Below are 18,557 nucleotides of genomic sequence, written 5' to 3'. Positions count from 1 at the left end.
CTCTGTCTGCGTTATCCAGTGTCCTTACCATGCCAGTCACCCAGTATTTTTACTACCCCACCCTGGATATAAGAGGGCATTGGAGAGAGCTCGCGTTCCAAAGCCAGACAAAGTGCAAAACCCAGATTCAGTGCTTATTAATAGTGTGACTTTGCATGAGTCACTTATTCCCTCTGAGGCTCAGCTTCCCTGTGTGTAAAATGGGTATAATAATAGATGTATACTTACCTCAGACAACAGAGTAGTTGGAAGGATTAGATGCTTGGCTCCTTCTCCTGCCTGTGGCAAGTAGTCACTAACTGTTAGCTGAGAACCCCAGGGGAAGCACAGGTGTGACAGGCTGCAACCTTCCACTCCAGCCCCCTTCTTAACAAAGAGCATAAGCCCCAGTAGGCTTGCCTGGGTCTGCACTTTTCCAAAGGATACTCAGGGGTTTATAGCTCTCTTGTTATTCTCCACCCTTCCAGCCCAGTTGAGCAGGGAGAAAATGGGGATTGTTCATCCTGTGTCACAAGGAGTGCAGGGAATAGAGCCTGGGATGTGTGGCTGTGCCCGGCATTCATGCTCGGGTCCCACACTGGCCACCCCTCAGACACGAGACACGGATCTGCATTCCCCCCTCACCTGCCCTCGCACTCAGGGAGTGACAGCTCTGATGATATCAAATCTTTGCTTGGCCACACGCTTAGTGTTCCCTTCCAAACACACGTGCTCAAAATGGAAAGATATTCCCCCCAAAAAAGGTGGGGGGCACCCGGTTGGCTCAGTGATTAAGCTTCCAACTCTTGGTTTCAGCTCAGGTCCTGAACTCAGGCTCATGAGATCAAGCCCTGCATGGGGCCCCGTGCTCAGTACTGAGTCTGCTTGTCCCTCTCCCTCCCCCTCTGCTCTGCCCCTGGCGTTCTCTCTCTCTCAAATAAATAAATAAAACATTTTTAAAAATGGAAAGCTATTCCATGCTTATGGAATGGAAGAATTAATATTGTTAAAATGGGGGCGCCTGGTTGCCTTAGTCGGTAGAGCATGTGACTCTTGATCTTGGGGTCCTGAGTTCAAGCCCCACATTGGGCCTAGAGTTTACTAAAAAATGTCCATACAGCCCAAAACAATGTACAGATTCAATGTAATCCTTATCAAAATAATCAACAGTGTTTTCCACAGAACTAGAACCAATAATAGTAAAATTTGTATGGAACCACAGAGGACCCTGCATAGCCAAAGCAATCTTGAGAAAGAAGAACAAAGCTGGGGACGCCTGGGTGGCTCAACTGGTTAAGCATCTATCTTCCGCTCAGGTCATGATCCCAGGGTCCTGGGATCGAGTCCCACATCAGGCTCCTTGCTCAGCAGGAACCTGCTTCTCCCTCTACTTGTGTGCTCTCTCTCTCTCTCTCTCTGACAGATAAATAAATAAAATCTTTTAAAAAAAATAAAATTAAAAAAAAAATAGAACAAAGTGGGAGGCATCACAATCCCAGGTTTCAAGATACACAACAAAGCTATAGTAATCAAAACAGTGTGGTACTGGCAGGAAAATAGACACATAGATCAATGGAACAGAACAGAGATCCCAGAAATAAATACACGCTTATATGGTCACTTAATCTACAACAAAGGAGGCAAGAATATACAATGGGGAAAAGACAGTCTCTTTAAAAAATGGTGCTGGGAAAACTGGACAGCTACATGCAAAAGAATGAAACTGGGCCACTTTTTAACACAATATACAAAAATAAACTCAAAATGGATGTAAAGACCTAAATGTGAGACCTGAAACCATGAAAATCCAAACACCCTTTCTCATTCTTTGCAGTATGTATAGACTGAGAATTTTCCAGATCTTTACATTCTAGTTCCCTTTATCTTAATAATTCCATCTTTAAGTCATTTCCCTCCTTTCGAATTCTACTATAGTCAGAGGAGCCAAGCCACTCCTTCAACATTTTGCCTAGAAATTCCTTCAATTTCTGCTCTTTCCGTGCCACCGTAATGGTGCGCATGAGTGTCCTGGCAAATGCTCTCAGGAGCATTAATGATGCTGAAAAGAGAGGTAAACGCCAGGTTCTAATTAGGCCATGCTCCAAAGTCATCGTCTGGTTTCTAACTGTAATGATGAAGCGTGGTTACGTGGGCAAATTTGAAGTCACTGATGATCACAGTGCTGGGAAAATTGTTGTGAACCTCAGGGACAGGTTAAACAAGTGTGGAGTGATGAGCCCCAGATTTGATGTATAACTCAAAGATCTAGAAAAATGGTAGAATAATCTGCTTCCATCCCACCAGTTGCACGGACAACCCCAGCTGGCATCATGGACCATCAAGAAGCAAGACGAAGGTGGCGCCTGGGTGGCTCAGTCGTTAAACATCTGCCTTCGGCTCAGGTCGTGATCCCGGGGTCCTGGGATGGAGCCCCGCATCGGGCTCCCTGCTCCGCGGGAAGCCTGCTTCTCCCTCTCCCACTCCCACTGCTTGTGTCCCCTCTCTCGCTGTGTCTCTCTCTGTCAAATAAATAAACAAAATCTTTTTTTTTCTTTTTTTTTTCAAAATTTTATTTATTTATTTGAGAGAGAGAGAGAGAATGAGAGATAGAGAGCATGAGAGGGAAGAGGGTCAGAGGGAGAAGCAGACCCCCTGCTGAGCAGGGAGTCCGATGTGGGACTCGATCCTGGGACTCCAGGATCATGACCTGAGCCGAAGGCAGTCGCTTAACCAACTGAGCCACCCAGGCGCCCAATAAACAAAATCTTTAAAAAAAAAAGAAGAAGAAGAAGCAAGACGAAAACACACAGGAGGGAAACTCTTGGGATTCTTTTTCTAGGGATGTAAATCATACGTGCAAATGAAATGCCTCAGTGGAAAAAAAAAAGAAAGAAATTGCTTCAACTTCTTCCAATTTCATCACTCACAAGTTCTACCTTCTGGAAAACACTAGAACACTAACCCAATTCAGCTAAGTTTTTTGCCACTTTATAAAAAACAAGGATCCCCTTTCCTCCCGTTTCCAATAACATGTTCCTTGTTTCCATCTGAGACCATGTCAAATTGCCTTTACCATCCATATTTCTCCCAACGTTCAGTTCAGGATTACTAGGGGTTCTCTGAGAAAACTGAGGCTTTCTCTCCAGAGCTCTCCTTCCCTTCCTAGCTCTCTCCAGAATCACCCCTAAAGATCTTCAGTGAAGGCTTTTCTGAGCATTTAGCTCAGACACTTCCAGCTTCTGCCTGATATGCAGTTCCAGAGCTGTGTCCACATGCTTGGGTGTTTGCTACAGCAGCCCCCCACTTCTCAGCACATATTTCTACCTTAGTCTATTTGGGCTGCTATTACAGAACACTATGGACTGCGGCAAGTTCGGGGAGTGTTTATAAATAACAGAATTTTTTTTTAAGCAAACTACGCCCACCGTGGGGCTCAAACTCACGACCCTAAGATCAAGAGTCACACACTCCACTGACTGAGCCAGCCAGGCGCCCCAACAGAAATTTATTTCTCACAGCTCTGGAAGCTGGGACGTCGAAGATCAAGGCACACGTGGTTCAGTGTCTGGTGAGGACCTGCTTCCTGGTTTGCAGATTGCCCACTTCCGGCTGCATTTCACACGGAGGAGAGGGCCAAACAACTCTTTTTATAAGGGCATCAATGCTGTTCATAAGGGCCCCATCCTCATGACCTAAGCACCTCCAAACACTATTACATTGGGGATTAGCTTTCAACCTATGAATTTTGGGGTGGGACACAAACATTCAGTCTATGGCACCCCACAACCAAAGATGGTTGTTGTTAGGAGCTGCCCAGGCCCTTAGCCTTCACTTATTTCTACTCACCACTGCTGGGAGACTGACTCTCTGCAGAAAGACTGGCCAAATCCGGGTCCTGAGTCACCAGCGTGGACAGAGAGGTGCTGGGACTGGCTCCTTCTAACACTTAGATAAATGTTAATAAATAACATGTTAATAACTAAATGTTAATCAATAAACCGCCATCCCTGTCCCATGATTCCTGTGGGCACCAGCACCTGCACCTATATACACACCTCCACTTTTTCCCCAAAACATTTGCCGTTCTCTCCTTATGCACCTGCAAACTCAGCTATAAATTATCCCGCAGGGTGCCTGCGTGGCCCAGTTGGTTGAGCGCCTGCCTTTGGCTCAGGTCATGATCCCGGGGTCCTGGGGTCAAGCCTCCTCCGCGGGGAGCCTGCTTTTCCCTCTCCCCGCTGCTGGTGCGCGCTCTCTCTCTTTCTCTTTCTCAAATAAATACATAAAATCTTTAATGAATAAAGTGTCCTGTGGACTCAGCCCACTAGGGCAGCCCCTCCAGAGGCCCAGGACCCTCTCTGCACAAGTACCTATGACATTGCTAACTGCCTACAGCCCCCTGTGACCTCACTGCCTGAGCAAGGCGAGCAGGGCCCTGGCCACTCCCTCAGCCAGCACAAGTGACAGAGGGCCCAGATGACCAGCAGACCCTCGGGAGAGGCCAGAGCTGCCAGCATCTGCACACATGGCGACAGCAGATCCATGGACAGTCTTACAGAGGGGTCCCAAAATCAGGTCCCCCTCCCTGCAGATGCCCCAGTGGCTAACGGTGCTGTAGCGTCATCCGTCGAGTCGGTGACCCCCAAACCCACATCAGCATCTGGGGACAAGGACAGGCCTGAAGCTGCTGAAAGACACAGCCAGGAGCCCACGGAGGCCTCAAATGCTCAGCAGACGTCCACGAGCCCCCAGGACGCAGCACGCGACGGACAGGTGCAAGATTCCGGCGTGACTCAGGGTCCCCTTCAGACCTCCCTGCGTGACTCCCTGGCGGAAGAGACACCACAAATGGCAGGTATCCCGGGCGGAGAACGAGAGTCAGCTCCGACTACCCCAAGGGCTAAGGTACAGTTCCGCAGTAGCGTGGATGCTCAGCCCATCGTGAGCGCTGCAGACGCGGATGGTGAGCTTGGCAGTCAGGCCACCAGCACCACCGAAGCTGTTGAGGAGGGACCGGAGGGTCCGGAGGCCTTGAACGCGGACACTGAAGCTTTGCCGGGAGCCGGGTGCCGGCGAGTGACTGCGGGGGATTTGGAGGACCGCTCGGGGGACCTGCAGGCTCAGCAGTTGCCTCCTTCCCCAGGAGGCAGCACCCTGCCCTCACCTGGCCCCCAAGAGATGGCCCTGGGGAGGAGGTCCCTAGACTCCAGGCTTTACGAGGCCAACGAGGAGAACACCTACATGCGCTCCATGACCAGCTTGCTGGGCGGAGGTGAGGGGTCCATCAGCTCCCTGGCAGACATCTTAGTGTGGTCTGAGACCACCATGGGCATGGCCACGGCACTCCTGGCCTCCGGCCACAGCTCCGTGACCGACCTGCTGCACAGCACCGGGCCCAGCCTACGCTCCGTCTCCAGCATCCTGGGGAGCACCTTCTCCTCTGGGCTGATGGCCGGGACTAGCTCGGCCCTGCGCTTCGTCACCCACATGCTGGAGAGGGTAGAGCAGAGGACTGTAGAGGGTGTCCGCTCGGCCATGCGCTACCTGACCAGCCACCTTCTTCCCGGCCAGGCCCACGCCGGCCCAAACTCTGAGTAGACCCCATGGAGGGAGCCCCGAAGGACTGGCTCAGCAGCCTCTGAGAGCCCTGGCACCCTCACGCCAGCTCCCTTGCCCACCCCTGCCCTAGCTCGCTCTCCCCAGATCGGGCAATAAAGCACTGGCAAGTGTTTATTTTCTAAGCTCAGAAAGGTGTCCCCTGAGGGCTTCTCGGGTTGTCCCATTCAGGGGGCCTGGGGGATGAAGTCCAGAAAGAGCAGAGCCTGGCAGGATGGGGGAGCCAGGCGCGGGGGCCTCAGACCTGCAAACATTGACCCTGGCTGCACCTCCAACCAGGTGAGTGGGTTCCTCATGCAGTGAGACCTGCCCCTTCCCCAGGGCCTGCGGGTGTAGCGGGCTGGAGGGGCCCCTGCTGGTGTAACGGGCTGGGGGGGCCCTGCTGGTATAATGCGCTGGGGGGCCCTGCTGGCATAACAGGCTGGGGGAGCCCTTCTGGCGTAACGGGCTGGGGGGGCCCTGCTGGCATAACAGGTTGGGGGGGCCTGCTGGCGTAATGGGCTGGGGGGGGCCCCTGCCAGTGTCGCGGGCTGGGACCCCCCCAGTGAGGTTGAGAAGATGGAGCCAGACCAATGTGGGTTCACACCCGGGTGCTGCTCCTGATCGTGGGCAAGTCGCTTCACCCTCTGAACCTCCGATTCTCACCCATAGGACAGAGAAGGAATCCACACCATGAGGATGTTTAGGAGACATAAGGGAAACAATGCAGGGCCTAACTCGCGTCTGGCACCTAACGAGCTCACGCACTACAGCTGCCATTACTCTCCTCCAGCAGGCTGGGCACGGGGCAGGAGCAGGATCTAGGTAAGGGGACCAACGGTCCCTGTTTGCCTGAGACTAAGAGGGTTCCTGGGATGTGGGACTTTCAGATGTAAAACCAGAAAATCCCGGGCAAACTGCAACGAGTTGGTCACCCTAGACCCAGGTTTCTTTATAAATGTCTACGTTGGAAAGGGAGCACCTGGCAGGATAGGGTGCCACGGCAGTCACGTGACTTGGTGAGCAGAGCTCCAGCGGCACATCAACCCCACTCCTGGCCCTGGCCCGGTGACTGAATGCGGGTCCCACCCCGCACACCTCCCTGCCTCAGCCCTGGCCGTGGTTTTGTTCATTCAGCCATCGGCAAGTGGGAGCCCTGGTCAGAAACCGGCCACCAATGTATTTGTTTGCCCCATACAGTGTTTCTCAAATTGTGTATTAATTGCTAATTCTTAAAAACCAGGAGATTTTAACATAAAATTATGGATTAAAAAAAATAGATTTCTGTGTCTCCTAAAAAACCTTGAGGCCTTGGGGCGCCTGGGTGGCTCAGTCGTTAAGTGTCTGCCTTCGGCTCAGGTCATGGTCCCAGGGTCCTGGGATCGAGCCCCACATCGGGCTCCCTGCTCCACGGGAAGCCTCCTTCTCCCTCTCCCGCTCCCCCTGCTTGTGTTCCCTCTCTTGCTGTGTCTCTCTCTGTCAAATAAATAAAATCTTAAAAAAAAAAAAAAAACCTTGGGGCCTTCTTTCTTCAGAGGAACTGCAGTCGAGCTGCCCTCTTTAAAGGGACGCACCTGGCCTGCATAGTGATTGATGTCACCTGCCCAGCCCCAGTGGCACACCTTTGCCACCCTTACCCTGCAGGTGGCTCCCATGAGGAAGTGGGATGCCAGGCCCCAAGGGGGTGCAAAGACAGAACAGGTATGTCTACCCCCTCTTCTTGAGGAGCTGCCACTTTGTGTCAGTGAGACATGAACCGTCCTCACCGTGAAAGCAAAACCCTCAGAGGAGGAAGACTGTCCATTCAGATCCCAGGAATCGGGGTCTTCCGGAGGATCACCTGAGTCAGGTGTGGAAAGACAGGAGCTGTGGTGTCCCCCCAGAGGAGGGGACAGGACCACCAGCTGAGGCAGGCCTGAGGAGCGCTTAGCTGGGGAGGGCGGCTGCCAGCTCAACCTGACCTGAGCCCAGAACAGAGGACAGGTGACCACGTTGCCAGCGTAGACCCCAAATGCTTTCCGCAAATGATTTTTGAACCGGGTAAGTGCCACTCTCTGGCAGGCACGGCCCCAGAGAGACTGCCAAGGTGAAGGTGAAGGAAGGGACGGAAACCAAACTCAAACCAGAGCAGCTGAAGGGATCAGCCGAAAAGCACAACTGCCAAGTGGGCGTGGCTGGATCCGGGGCTCAGCCTTGTCCTCAGGGCTCTGTCTGTCTCTCCAGCTCTGGCCCCACCACCCCCCTGCTGGCTCCATTCCCAGGCAGCTCAGCCACCTTCCTGCAAAGACAGAGGCCCTTGTTCTCACTAGCTCTGGTAGGTTTGGCCCCGTTGCTCTCTCTCCTGCACCCATCACTGAGGCTTTGGAAATGAAATACCTCATTACCTGGCCTGGGCCTCACTCTTACCTGGGGGGGGGGGGGGGGGGGGCGCCAGGGTCAGCCCAGCAGTGGGGGGGTTCCCACAGGAAGAGCTGCTGGATCCACACCATTTTGCATGTTAAAGCGTCATAAAAGAGTGGCCTTGGGGGCCGGGCTGCCTCGAATCCTGCTCTACCTCCTACTAACTGTGTGTGTTATTTTCAATCTCCCTATGCCTCAGTTTCCTTATCCGTAAAATGTCAGTAATAGCGGTACCTACTGCATCGTGCGGCTGTGAGGGTGACATGAGTTAATGAGTCAAGTTCATAGAACAGTGCCTGGCATGCACTTGAGTGCTCCCTGTTAGCAATCACCATGTTTATAGTGACAGACGCTTCGGTGGACTCCTTGCCAAGGACTGACTTTCCCTACTTGCTCCAGCCTTCCTCTGTGCTGCGGAATCACAGTCATGTGGGCAAATCCTCCTGGCAACACATCTTCTCTGTAGGTGGGCCCCCCCCAGGCATCCAGGTGCTAGTGCACCCCGGGGAGAAGGGCAGACCTGCACGCTGGGGGCTGAGGGTGAGACACGGACAGAAGTGGGAGCACCCCAGCTCTGGATAAAACGCCAGAGGGAGAAAGGAAAGACCCAACACAGGAACCTGGGGAAAGGCCCCAGTCCCGGGGCAGAGGGAAGCAGTCAGCAGGTGGGAGTGCTCACGCCCATCACGGGCATGGGGGCCACAGTGCAGGCTGCACATGGAACAAGGGGAGCACTATTGGGGAGGAACAAGGTGGTGGGTGAGGGGGAAAAGAATGAGCAGGATAGGGGCGCCTGCGTGGCTCGGTCGTTAAGCATCTGCCTTGGGCTCAGGTCATGGTCCCAGGGTCCTGGGATCGAGCCCCGCATCGGGCTCCCTGCTCAGCGGGAGGCCTGCTTCTCCCTCCCCCACTCCCCCTGCTCCTCCCTCCCCCACTCCCCCTGCTCGTGTTCCCTCTCTCCTGCCTCTCTCTCTCTCTGTCAAATAAATAAATAAAATCTTTAAAAAAAGAATGAGCAGGATAACGGGGTGGCTGTAGGGAGGGTACTCTTTGGTGTTGAGAATCGAGGCACAGTTATTAATTCACCCCCACAAAGCTGGCAGCTCCTCACTCTTCTCATTGAGGTGCTAGGATTAACACCTGACAACCACCCACACTCCTCCAGAATCAACAACCAGCTTTTTGGGTGTGTGTTGTGCCACTGAGAGATGGGCCTGTAAGCAGAGGTTCTGCGTAAAGAGACTTTTAGGCCGGGCTGAGCGCCAGCAGGGCGGGCGCGGCATCCTAGCATCTGAGCCCGGCTGCGGCTTGGCTAAGGGGAGGGCACCCACAACTCCTGGCAGACAGCAGGAGGGACACTGTAGCCTCCCTCCCCCCGTGGCGCGGTGAAGGACTCGCGCCCCCGACTGTCCGTGGAGAGCCTTCAGTGCGGGCCCCTTCAGAGACGTCAGCCAGTTCTGTGCCCGGGGCTCAGGCCTGACCGTCCAACCCCAGCTCCAGAGTGCCCGTGGCGCTGGCCCGGGTGACCTGGGTTTGCACTGCAGACTCCATTCCCGTCTGCCCCCTCGGCCTCAGAGCCTGTGTTCCAGAGACCCCAACCTGTGTCCAGAGGCTGCTGATTTTTTCCATCTGAGATGTGTGTGTGTTTGTGGGGAGGTGGTGGGGACCTCCAAATTCAAACTGTGGAAAAAGTTCAAAGATCTTTTTAAAGGGGGGCAGCTGCGTCTCAGTCATTAAGCGTCTGCCTTTGGCTTAGGTCATGGTCCCAGGGTCCTGGGATCAGGCCCTGCGTGGGGCTCCCTGCTCCGCGGGAAGCCTGCTTCTCCCTCTCCCACTCCCCCTGCTTGTGTTCCCTCTCTCGCTGTCTCTCTCTGTCAGATAAATAAATAAAATCTTTTAAAAAAAAGAAAAAAAAAAAGGATCTTTTTAAAGAGAAGCTTCGTTGTAAGAAAAGTTAGAAACTTGACACCATCTTGAGAATGGTTGAAAAAAAGGGGGGGGCTAAATCTTTGTGAGTGTTTTTACTTGTTTTCTAAGGACAATGTTATTGTTTAGTCTACAGCCACTTGCCTAATTGGTTAAAGTCACCATGTGATTGTGGTCAAGTTTATAGGTTTGCCTGGGTGAGGCACAGATTCTATCCAGGAAAGAGTGTCTCCAAAAGAAAGTGACCACAGATAAGGGCAGTCCCCCACCCCACCCTCCCAGGAGGAGGTAACAAAGTGTAAAGGTAAACTAAGGTCTTAAGTACACATTTACATACTTAAATGAAAGACTGGATCCTCTCTGGGCTGAAAGAAAGCCCCATTTCCGAGACTGCCTGGATCGCGAGCTTCCGGTCCCTAAGAGTGGAGGGTGCGCCCTCTGCTGGAAAGAAGGCCGCACTGGCCTGCATGCAGGCGGAGGGCAGGAGGCCAAAGCCCAGCCTTGAGGATGTTTGCCTGGGGATTTGAGACACACCCGCGAGAGAAATGGGGGTTAAAAGAAATTTTTCTTTACTCGCAACACTTCTGACACCAAATGTGTGGGTTTTCCACACCAAGCAATTCTCCAATTCTCTGCAGACACCCACCTGGGTATCCTACAATTCAATTCTGGCACTAACTTGAGTTAGCACAAAGCCTACAGGTTAAGGGCTCGGTCCCACCAGATTGCCCCACTTCAGGTCCCTGGGTACCCAGTCTTCTCACTAACGTGGCTACAAATCAGGGATTCCCACGACTCTCTCCTCAGGTTGGATAATTGGCTGCAAGAACTCATAGAACTCAGGAAAACACTATCACTGATTTATTATAAAGGATATTATAGATGATACAAATGAACAAGCAGATGAAGCGGTACATAGGGCAAGGTCCAGAAGGGTCTCAAGCACAGGAGTTTCTGTCTCCCAGGAGTTGGAGTGTGCCGCCCTCCCGACACGTGGATACTTTCACCAACCCAGAAACTCTTCAAACTCTCATGTTTAGGGTTTTTATGGAAGTTCCATTATATAGCCATGGCTGATTAAATCATTGGTCATTAAGCCAATCTCCAGCCCCTCTCCTCTCCCCAGAGGTGGAGAGGGTGCTGAAAGTTTCAACTTTCTAATCCCAGGGTTGGCTCCTTGGTTTCTAGCCCCCCCATCTCCAAGAGTCAATTACACAAACTCAGGTATCTTTGAAAGGGGCATATTATTTTTTTAAAAGATTTTATTTATTTATTTGACAGAGAGAGACACAGTGAGAGAGGGAACACAAGCAGGGGGAGTGAGAGAGGGAGAAGCAGGCTCCCGGCTGAGCAGGGAGCCCGATGCTGGGCTCGATCCCAGGACCCTGGGATCATGACCTGAGCCGAAGGCAGACGCTTAACGACTGAGCCACCCAGGTGCCCCTGAAAGGGGCATATTATAAATAACAAAAGATGCTCCTCTCACCCCCCTCACCACTCAAGAAATTCTAAGAGTTTTAGAAGTTCTGTGCCAGGAAGCAGGCAGGGGTGAGGCAGAGACCAAATATATATTTCTTATTATTCAGAATAAACTCTAAGATACCACCAATGGAGTTGACTCAGGGTGGCTCTCTGCTCAGCGGGGAGTCTGCATCTCCCTCTCCCTCTGCCCCTCCCCGCCTCTCCCCCACCCGCTCATGCACACACTCTCTCAAATAAAAAAAAACTAAAAAAAAAAAAAAAAAAGGAAACAAGGGCAGGAGGGCAGAGCAGGATAGACCCTCCCACTGGGGTCACCCCTAGAGCCCAAGATCATGACAATGTTTGTAGAATAGCACTCCAGTCAGCACTCCAAGACCTCAGAAGGCCCAGAGTCCTCCAGAAAGGATCCCACCATGGCAAAGGCCTTCAAGGGTGGGGCCTGGCTGGGGGGTTCTCTGGAAGAGCAGTACCCACTGAACCTGTGCCTGAAAGCAGGCTGCTCCCCCACCCCCCGGGGGAGTCCTCAAGTGGACCCTGAGGTACTAGATGAAGTTTCTACTGATTTCCAGGCTCAGTTTCCTCATCTATAAAATAGGTCTCCCATTTGCCTCACAGGGATGCTATCACCAATAATGCACACTTTTTAAAATAGCATTTAACGGTGGGCATGTGACAAGTGTCAGTTTTCTCCCTTCCTTGAGGTTTTCTGCATTGCCTGTGTATTGATCAGGAGTCTTTTAATTTGGAAGTGACAGAAATCAGCCTGAAACCAGACTGATGGGCCAGACTGATGGGCCAGGCAGAGAAGGGCTAGGAAGAACTGGCTTTGGAGATGCCTGGGATCAGGGCAATTCTGCCTCTTCTCCAGGCTTCTGTTCCTTGTAGGGAATGTGGCTCCTGAAGGCTCCAGTCCCACAAGCTTGCACTTCCAAGACTAAGAGGAAAGATCTCTGTTTCCCTGCTCCTACCTGATAACTCTCAGGGGGAAGTGCTCTGGTTGGACCAGCCTGGATCACATGTTGGAAAGGCCTTCCTCATCCAGAGTTCCTGGCACCTCCCTGAGCAGGTGGCTCTTGGCACCCTGAGCTGTGTCCCTCCCAGAGAGGAGAAGGAGGCAGTTAAGGAAGCCTGTCCCCTCTTGGCTTTCCTTTGTCCTCACTGCAGGTGGCCCTGCTCTAACCGCCCCCTGCAACTCAATGGGGGCCTTCAGATAAAAATCCACCTTTCCCACCAGTCTGTAAATGTTCTACCCACAGTCAGAAGCTTCCTTTGACCATGTACTTTGGAAAGATCTGAGGCATTCTTAAGTGTACTCCCTCTAACTCCATGAATTAAAAAATATTCCTCTGCATCTCTGATTTTTAGATATCAACCAATGAGGAAATAGGATTCACTTAAAACCCCTGGTTTGGCCTCTCTGACCACCTGTATTTTATTAGTACTTGTCAAAATACAGTTTCTGGTGAGGAAAAGCACCTCCCACAGATGGCCTCCACCACACTGAACTTGAACAAGATAAGCAAGGTCCTCTAGCAAGAGGAGGAAGTTAGGGTTACCCCTGACCAAAGATGGGTATGTTGAGGCAGACCAGGGCAGGGCATGATGGCAGATCACTGCCGGCCCCTGCATAGTTCTGGGCTTTGGGATTCCTCATGTAATGATCGGCTGTGGTATGAAACAGAGATGGGAGGGAGACAGAGCAGCCCAAGAACAAGGCCCACGCCAGAAACTCGGCGAGGCGCTCGGCAGGCCCCTCCCTCCCCACGCCCCTCACCCAGAGGTGGCCTGGTCAGACTGCAGCCAGGGCAAGGAGGTGAATGGCACAGCGCAGACACCAGGGGAAGGCACAGGAGTGGAGGAGCGAACCAGGGATGGGAGCCGAGTGGCGTGAGCAGGGCCCGGTGTCTCCTCCCCCAAGGCAGGTGGCCAAGCGAGGCAGAGATTTCCTGGGCGACCCGGAGGGGAGGGGAATGAAAACGCCCCCGTCCGGCCACCTGCTCCTCGTTGCCAGAGCAGGAGCCCAGGTTGGGGCCTGGTGAGAAACGAGACTGGAACGGAAAACTGGGGCAGTCAGACCGGGGTGACGGCAAACAAAGACCTCTCTCCGGGAGAGAAACGCCGGCTGGCCGGGGGTCGCGCTCAGGCCGCGCGGGACCCTCGCCGGCCGCCCGAGGCCAGGCGGCGCAGCTTTCTCGGCTGGGGTCGGCCCCCTTCCGCCGGAGCTGGGGGCTGGAGAACGGGGGGGGGGGGGGGGGGACACAGCTCCGAGGCGGGGCCGAGGGCGCGGCCCGGCGGGCGAGGGGCGGTGAGGACAGCCCCCGCCCCGCCCCGCCGTGTCCCTGGCGACCGAGACCTCAGCGCCAGGGCGGGGGCCGCGCGAGGGTGAGTCTACGCCGGTTGCTACGCAACGGCCGGGTGACGTCAGGCGATTGAGTTTGGTTCCCAAGGTAACTGGCCGGGCAGCTGGGCCGGGAACTATTTGTGTCTGTCCCCAGAGGGGCTGCGGAGCCTCCGGGGTCTGGCGCAGCGGAGGAAATGCGCTGCTGGCCCGCGGGCAGGCGGGGGGACAGAACACAGAGGCCCTTTCAGCTCTCGGAGGCCGGCGACCCAGGCGGGGCGGCGTGTGCGCCCTACGGGAGGACGCCCCCGCCTCCGCTCCCTGTCGCCCCCGTTTTCTCCCCACGCCTGAGGGGGGAGGCCCCTGGATCGACGGGCTTTGTCCTACTTCTAAACGCTCTCCTGGGTAAACTCTAGGAAGAAAGGGGCTTCTGTCTGTAGCGGCCCGGCCCTCACTGCACACAGTAGGCGCTCAGCACGGCATTCCCGTGGGACCGTGGACGTTCGCTGCCCTCTCAGAACCGCCGGACGCCACCAGCACTCAGAACCCCGCGTCAGGTTCTGGCCTCCCAACGCCTCCGTACCTGGCCTCCGTGCCCCGGTGAGCTCATCAGCAGATTGGCTCCATGATTTGGGGGGACCACAATGCAAAATTAAGTGAGAGGCCCCTTGGTCAAAAATGACCGAGGGACAATGTAGGAAACAAGCCCCAGTCCTGCCCACTGAGGACGAACTGCAAGAGCGTGAAAGTGACACGTCCGTGGGTAAACTGAGGCAGGGGACATCAGTCACAGAGGAGAGAAGATAAGGCTCAAATCTGGAGTGGAAGGAGGTGAGGGACAAGACACAGCAGGAGCAGAAAGACCATCAGGTGTGCAAAACCAAAGCAGTGACCTAAATCTGAGCAGTGACCAGCTCAAATCAGAGCTGGCCTCAGGTTGCCTGGGGGACCCCTAGGGCTTCAGAGGGGTGCAACTGGGTCTCAGGACTTAGGCAATGCAGTCTAGCCAGGCCTCTCAGGCTCTTCCCTCCTAATGACACCTGTTGCAAGAGGGTAACATCAAGCCTCCCACAGTCTGTCTCCAGGGAGCCACCACCACCTCCCCCAGCACAATGGGCCAGACCAGGCTGCATCTAGGAACATGGATATCTGGACCCAGGTCTCAGAGAACTGGTATGCATTGACATGGAGACCAGCTATTTGCCCAGGAGTCAGGGTACGCTCTGTCTGTCCCACCCAAGGGAAGCATCTGCCCCATCCCTATAAACCTTCACTTTTGTCAATAGTCTGACTGCTGGCCAGGGGCTCTGAGGACCAGAGGTGTCTGGGCTGTCTTTCCTGGGTAGTGAATTTCCACAGCCTGATCCTCACTTGAGAAAAGCCTGCAGCCCTCATGCTCTCCTCTCCTCTGGGTGAAGCAGGCTCCGTGATCCCCGTTTCACACACATGACCTGTTCTAGGATGCACCCAGGCTCACCTCCCACCCACATTCGCCAGACTCTCCCAGAGGATTCCTTGAGAATGGGCCCCTGGGCCTAGGAACCAGAGCTGGTGCGCAGAACCAGCTACACAATTTTGGGGGCCTAGGGCAAAATGAAAATGCAAGGTCCCTTGTTCAAAAACTATTAAGAATGTCAAAATGGGGCGGGGGGCATCTGGCTGACTCAGCTGGAAGAGCATGAGGCTCTTGATCTCGGGGTCATGAGTTTGAGCCCCACGTTGGGTGTAGGCATTACTTAAAAATAAATTTAAAAATGTCAAGATGGTGACAATAGAGCATTGAACTAAGCATTGGGGCCCTGGGTGACTGCATGGGTTGTACACTCACAAAACCCACACCACCCAGCTGGCAAGTCCTAGACGCCAAGCAAGGTGTCTTCTGGCACAGAGTCCAATCTGCTCCCTCTGTCAGGGTCCATCTGTTGGCCTCTCCTAGTGCTACGGCCGGCCACCTCTGGGGGTACTTTCCTAACCACCCATTCAACAAAAACTGAGCTGAGTTTCCTCAGGCCCACCAGATATCGCATGGAGGGGATGCATCCAGTGCTTTCCCATCAAAGGATCCAAATCATAGAATACTCCCAGAAATGTTCATTTTTGCAAATGCTGGATGATTGGTTCTCTATTTTCAGCTGAAGAACACTTGCTCTTGAAAAAATATATAAGGGGCATCTCTGTAAGATGCTGAAATGTGAAATGTAGCAGCTGATTGATGAGGGTTTGGCACGAATCAACACTCAAATAATATATAAGAACAAAAGTCAAGCGTGTGTTTGCGGCCTCTTAAGGTCTATGCCACACCCACAGTTCATCTCAGTCTGCCCTCAGGGAACCAGGGAAGGGAACCTCTGCCTCAGCCCATTGGATTCACCTTCACCCTAGGATCAGGCCCGGCAATGGGGAAAGTGGTGAAAGACCTCCCCTGCCTGGGAGCTCCCCAGGGGTCAGCGGGGCCTGAAGCCCTACTTCTCCCGCCACCTTCCCGACCCTTCCACAGATGTGACCCCAGGAGAGCTCCCTGATAAACTTCCTGTACACTAGTCTATGAAGTCTCTCACCCACTGAAGGCACCCATGGGCCCCTCCCACCTCTTTAACTGCCCTATAACAGTTGTTCTTTCATTTGTTCAACAGATCTTCACTGAAGGCCTACTATGCACCAGATGGTGTTATAAGTCCTGGGGGTAAAGCAGAATAAGGCAAACACCTCTGCCTTCGTGGAGCAGACATAAAGCAACCAAAAATATAATGCAATAACATCGAACTTAGAAGTTCTATTAAAAATAAACAACAACAGGCTCTCTGCTCCTCCCCGTTCAACAGACAGCCGCGTATTCTGGTGCAGTGCCAGCCGCGTCCCTGAGACACAATGGTGAAGGTCGGAGTGAACGGATTTGGCCGTATTGGGCGCCTGGTCACCAGGGCTGCTTTTAACTCTGGCAAAGTGGATATTGTCGCCACCAATGACCCCTTCATTGACCTTAACTACATGGTCTACATGTTCCAGTATGATTCCACCCCTGGCAAATTCCACGGTACGGTCAAGGCTGAGAACGGGAAGCTTGTCATCAATGGAAAGTCCATCTCCATCTTCCAGGAGCGAGATCCCACCAACATCAAATGGGGTGATGCTGGTGCTGAGTATGTTGTGGAGTCCACTGGGGTCTTCACCACCATGGAGAAGGCTGGGGCTCACTTGAAGGGCGGGGCCAAGAAGGTCATCATCTCTGCTCCCTCTGCCGACGCCCCCATGTTCGTGATGGGTGTGAACCACGAGAAGTATGACAACTCCCTCAAGATTGTCAGCAATGCCTCCTGCACCACCAACTGCTTGGCTCCTCTGGCCAAGGTCATCCATGACAACTTCGGCATCGTGGAGGGACTCATGACCACCATCCATGCCATCACTGCCACCCAGAAGACCGTGGACGGTCCCTCTGGGAAGCTATGGCGCGACGGCCGAGGGGCTGCCCAGAACATCATCCCTGCTTCCACTGGCGCTGCCAAGGCTGTGGGCAAGGTCATCCCTGAGCTGAACAGGAAGCTCACTGGCATGGCCTTCCGTGTCCCCACCCCTAACGTGTCCGTCGTGGATCTGACCTGCCACCTGGAGAAAGCTGCCAAATACGACGACATCAAGAAGGTGGTGAAGCAGGCGTCAGAGGATCCTCTCAAGGGCATCCTGGGGTACACTGAGGACCAGGTTGTCTCCTGCAACTTCAACAGTGACACCCACTCCTCCACCTTCGATGCCGGGGCTGGCATTGCTCTCAACGACCACTTTGTCAAGCTCATTTCCTGGTATGACAATGAATTCGGCTATAGCAACCAGGTGGTGGACCTTATGGTCCACATGGCCTCCAAGGAGTAAGAGCCCCCTGGACGACCAGCCCCAGCGAGAGCAAGAGGAAGAGAGAGGCCCTCAGCTGCTGGGGAGTCCCTGCCCCAACTTATCCTGCAAAACACTGAGAATCTCCCGACCTCCACCGTTTCCATCCCAGACCCCCTGAAGAAGGGGAGGGGCTTGGGGAGCCCTACCTTGTCATGTACCATCAATAAAGTATACTGTACCCAGCCAAAAAATAAATAAATAAATAATAAACAACAACAGAATGATACAATAAAGAATATCTGATCTGGGCGCCTGCATGGCTCAGTCGTTAAGCGTCTGCCTTCGGCTCAGGTCATGATCCCAGGGTCCTGGATCGAGCCCGGCACCGGGCTCCCTGCTCGGCGGGAAGCCTGCTTCTCCCTCTCCCAAAAATCTTTAAAAAAAAAAAAAAAAGAATATCTGATCTGAGCTGGGGGCAGCTACTTTAGATCAAACTTCCTCTGGGTCAAGGAAGGCCTCTCTGAGGAGGCAATATGAGGCCAGGCACTCACCAGTTTGAAGGACAAGCATCAACCAGGCAAGTTCAAAGGCTCTCAGGTAGGAAGTTGGGATGCTGGGTTCACAGAAACAAATGGTCCTAGAATAAAGCAAGCAATGGGAGGGGCACTTTGGTGGCTCAGTTGGTTAAGCCGCTGCCTTCGGCTCAGGTCATGATCCTGGAGTCCCAGGATCCAGTCCCGCATCAGGCTCCCCTCTCAGCGGGAAGCCTGCTTCTCCCTCTGACCCTCCCCCCTCTTGTGCTCTCTCTCTCAAACAAATAAATAAATCTTTTTAAAAAAGCCAGCAATGGGAGATGAGGTCAGAGGCAAAGCCAGATGATTCAGGGCCTGGAAGAAGAATCCAGAAGAATTCAGCCCTTATTCCGAGTGAGGTGGGAGCCACTGGGCAGTTTTAAGCAGGGCAATTATAGCAGTCACCTGTTTAAAGCCTCACTCTGGCTACTGGA

At 53.5% G+C, this 18,557-nt stretch overlaps 2 protein-coding genes and 1 long non-coding RNA gene across 3 annotated transcripts; 2 read left to right on the top strand and 1 right to left on the bottom strand.

The window, feature by feature from the left end:
- Window positions 1–230: 230 nt before the first annotated feature.
- On the bottom strand, window positions 231–4,234 carry LOC141374612 (uncharacterized). The gene is made up of 3 exons (XR_012381621.1): window positions 4,035–4,234; window positions 3,826–3,924; window positions 231–306 (listed from the first exon to the last, which is right to left on the bottom strand). It is a non-coding gene; the product is annotated as an uncharacterized lncRNA (long non-coding RNA).
- Window positions 4,235–4,435: 201 nt separating this feature from the next.
- On the top strand, window positions 4,436–5,729 carry TEX44 (testis expressed 44). The gene has a single exon (XM_025889622.2). The coding sequence runs from the start codon at window positions 4,456–4,458 to the stop codon at window positions 5,575–5,577; it is 1,122 nt and encodes a 373-aa protein (XP_025745407.1). The 5' UTR covers window positions 4,436–4,455; the 3' UTR covers window positions 5,578–5,729.
- Window positions 5,730–13,861: 8,132 nt separating this feature from the next.
- Window positions 13,862–17,828, top strand: LOC112837389 (glyceraldehyde-3-phosphate dehydrogenase-like). Its single transcript, XM_025889632.2, has 2 exons — window positions 13,862–14,320; window positions 16,354–17,828. Exon 2 carries the CDS (start codon window positions 16,589–16,591, stop codon window positions 17,588–17,590), a length of 1,002 nt encoding a protein of 333 aa, XP_025745417.1. The 5' UTR covers window positions 13,862–14,320; window positions 16,354–16,588; the 3' UTR covers window positions 17,591–17,828.
- The last annotated feature ends 729 nt before the right edge of the window (window positions 17,829–18,557 follow it).

This window comes from Callorhinus ursinus, unplaced genomic scaffold, assembly GCF_003265705.2.
Source record: "Callorhinus ursinus isolate GAN/ISIS: 27379988/994484 unplaced genomic scaffold, GSC_fseal_2.0 scaffold2, whole genome shotgun sequence".
NCBI classification, from domain to species: domain Eukaryota; kingdom Metazoa; phylum Chordata; class Mammalia; order Carnivora; family Otariidae; genus Callorhinus; species Callorhinus ursinus.
Note: the sequence above shows the minus strand (reverse complement) of the source record. Positions and strands in the feature narration are given on the sequence as shown.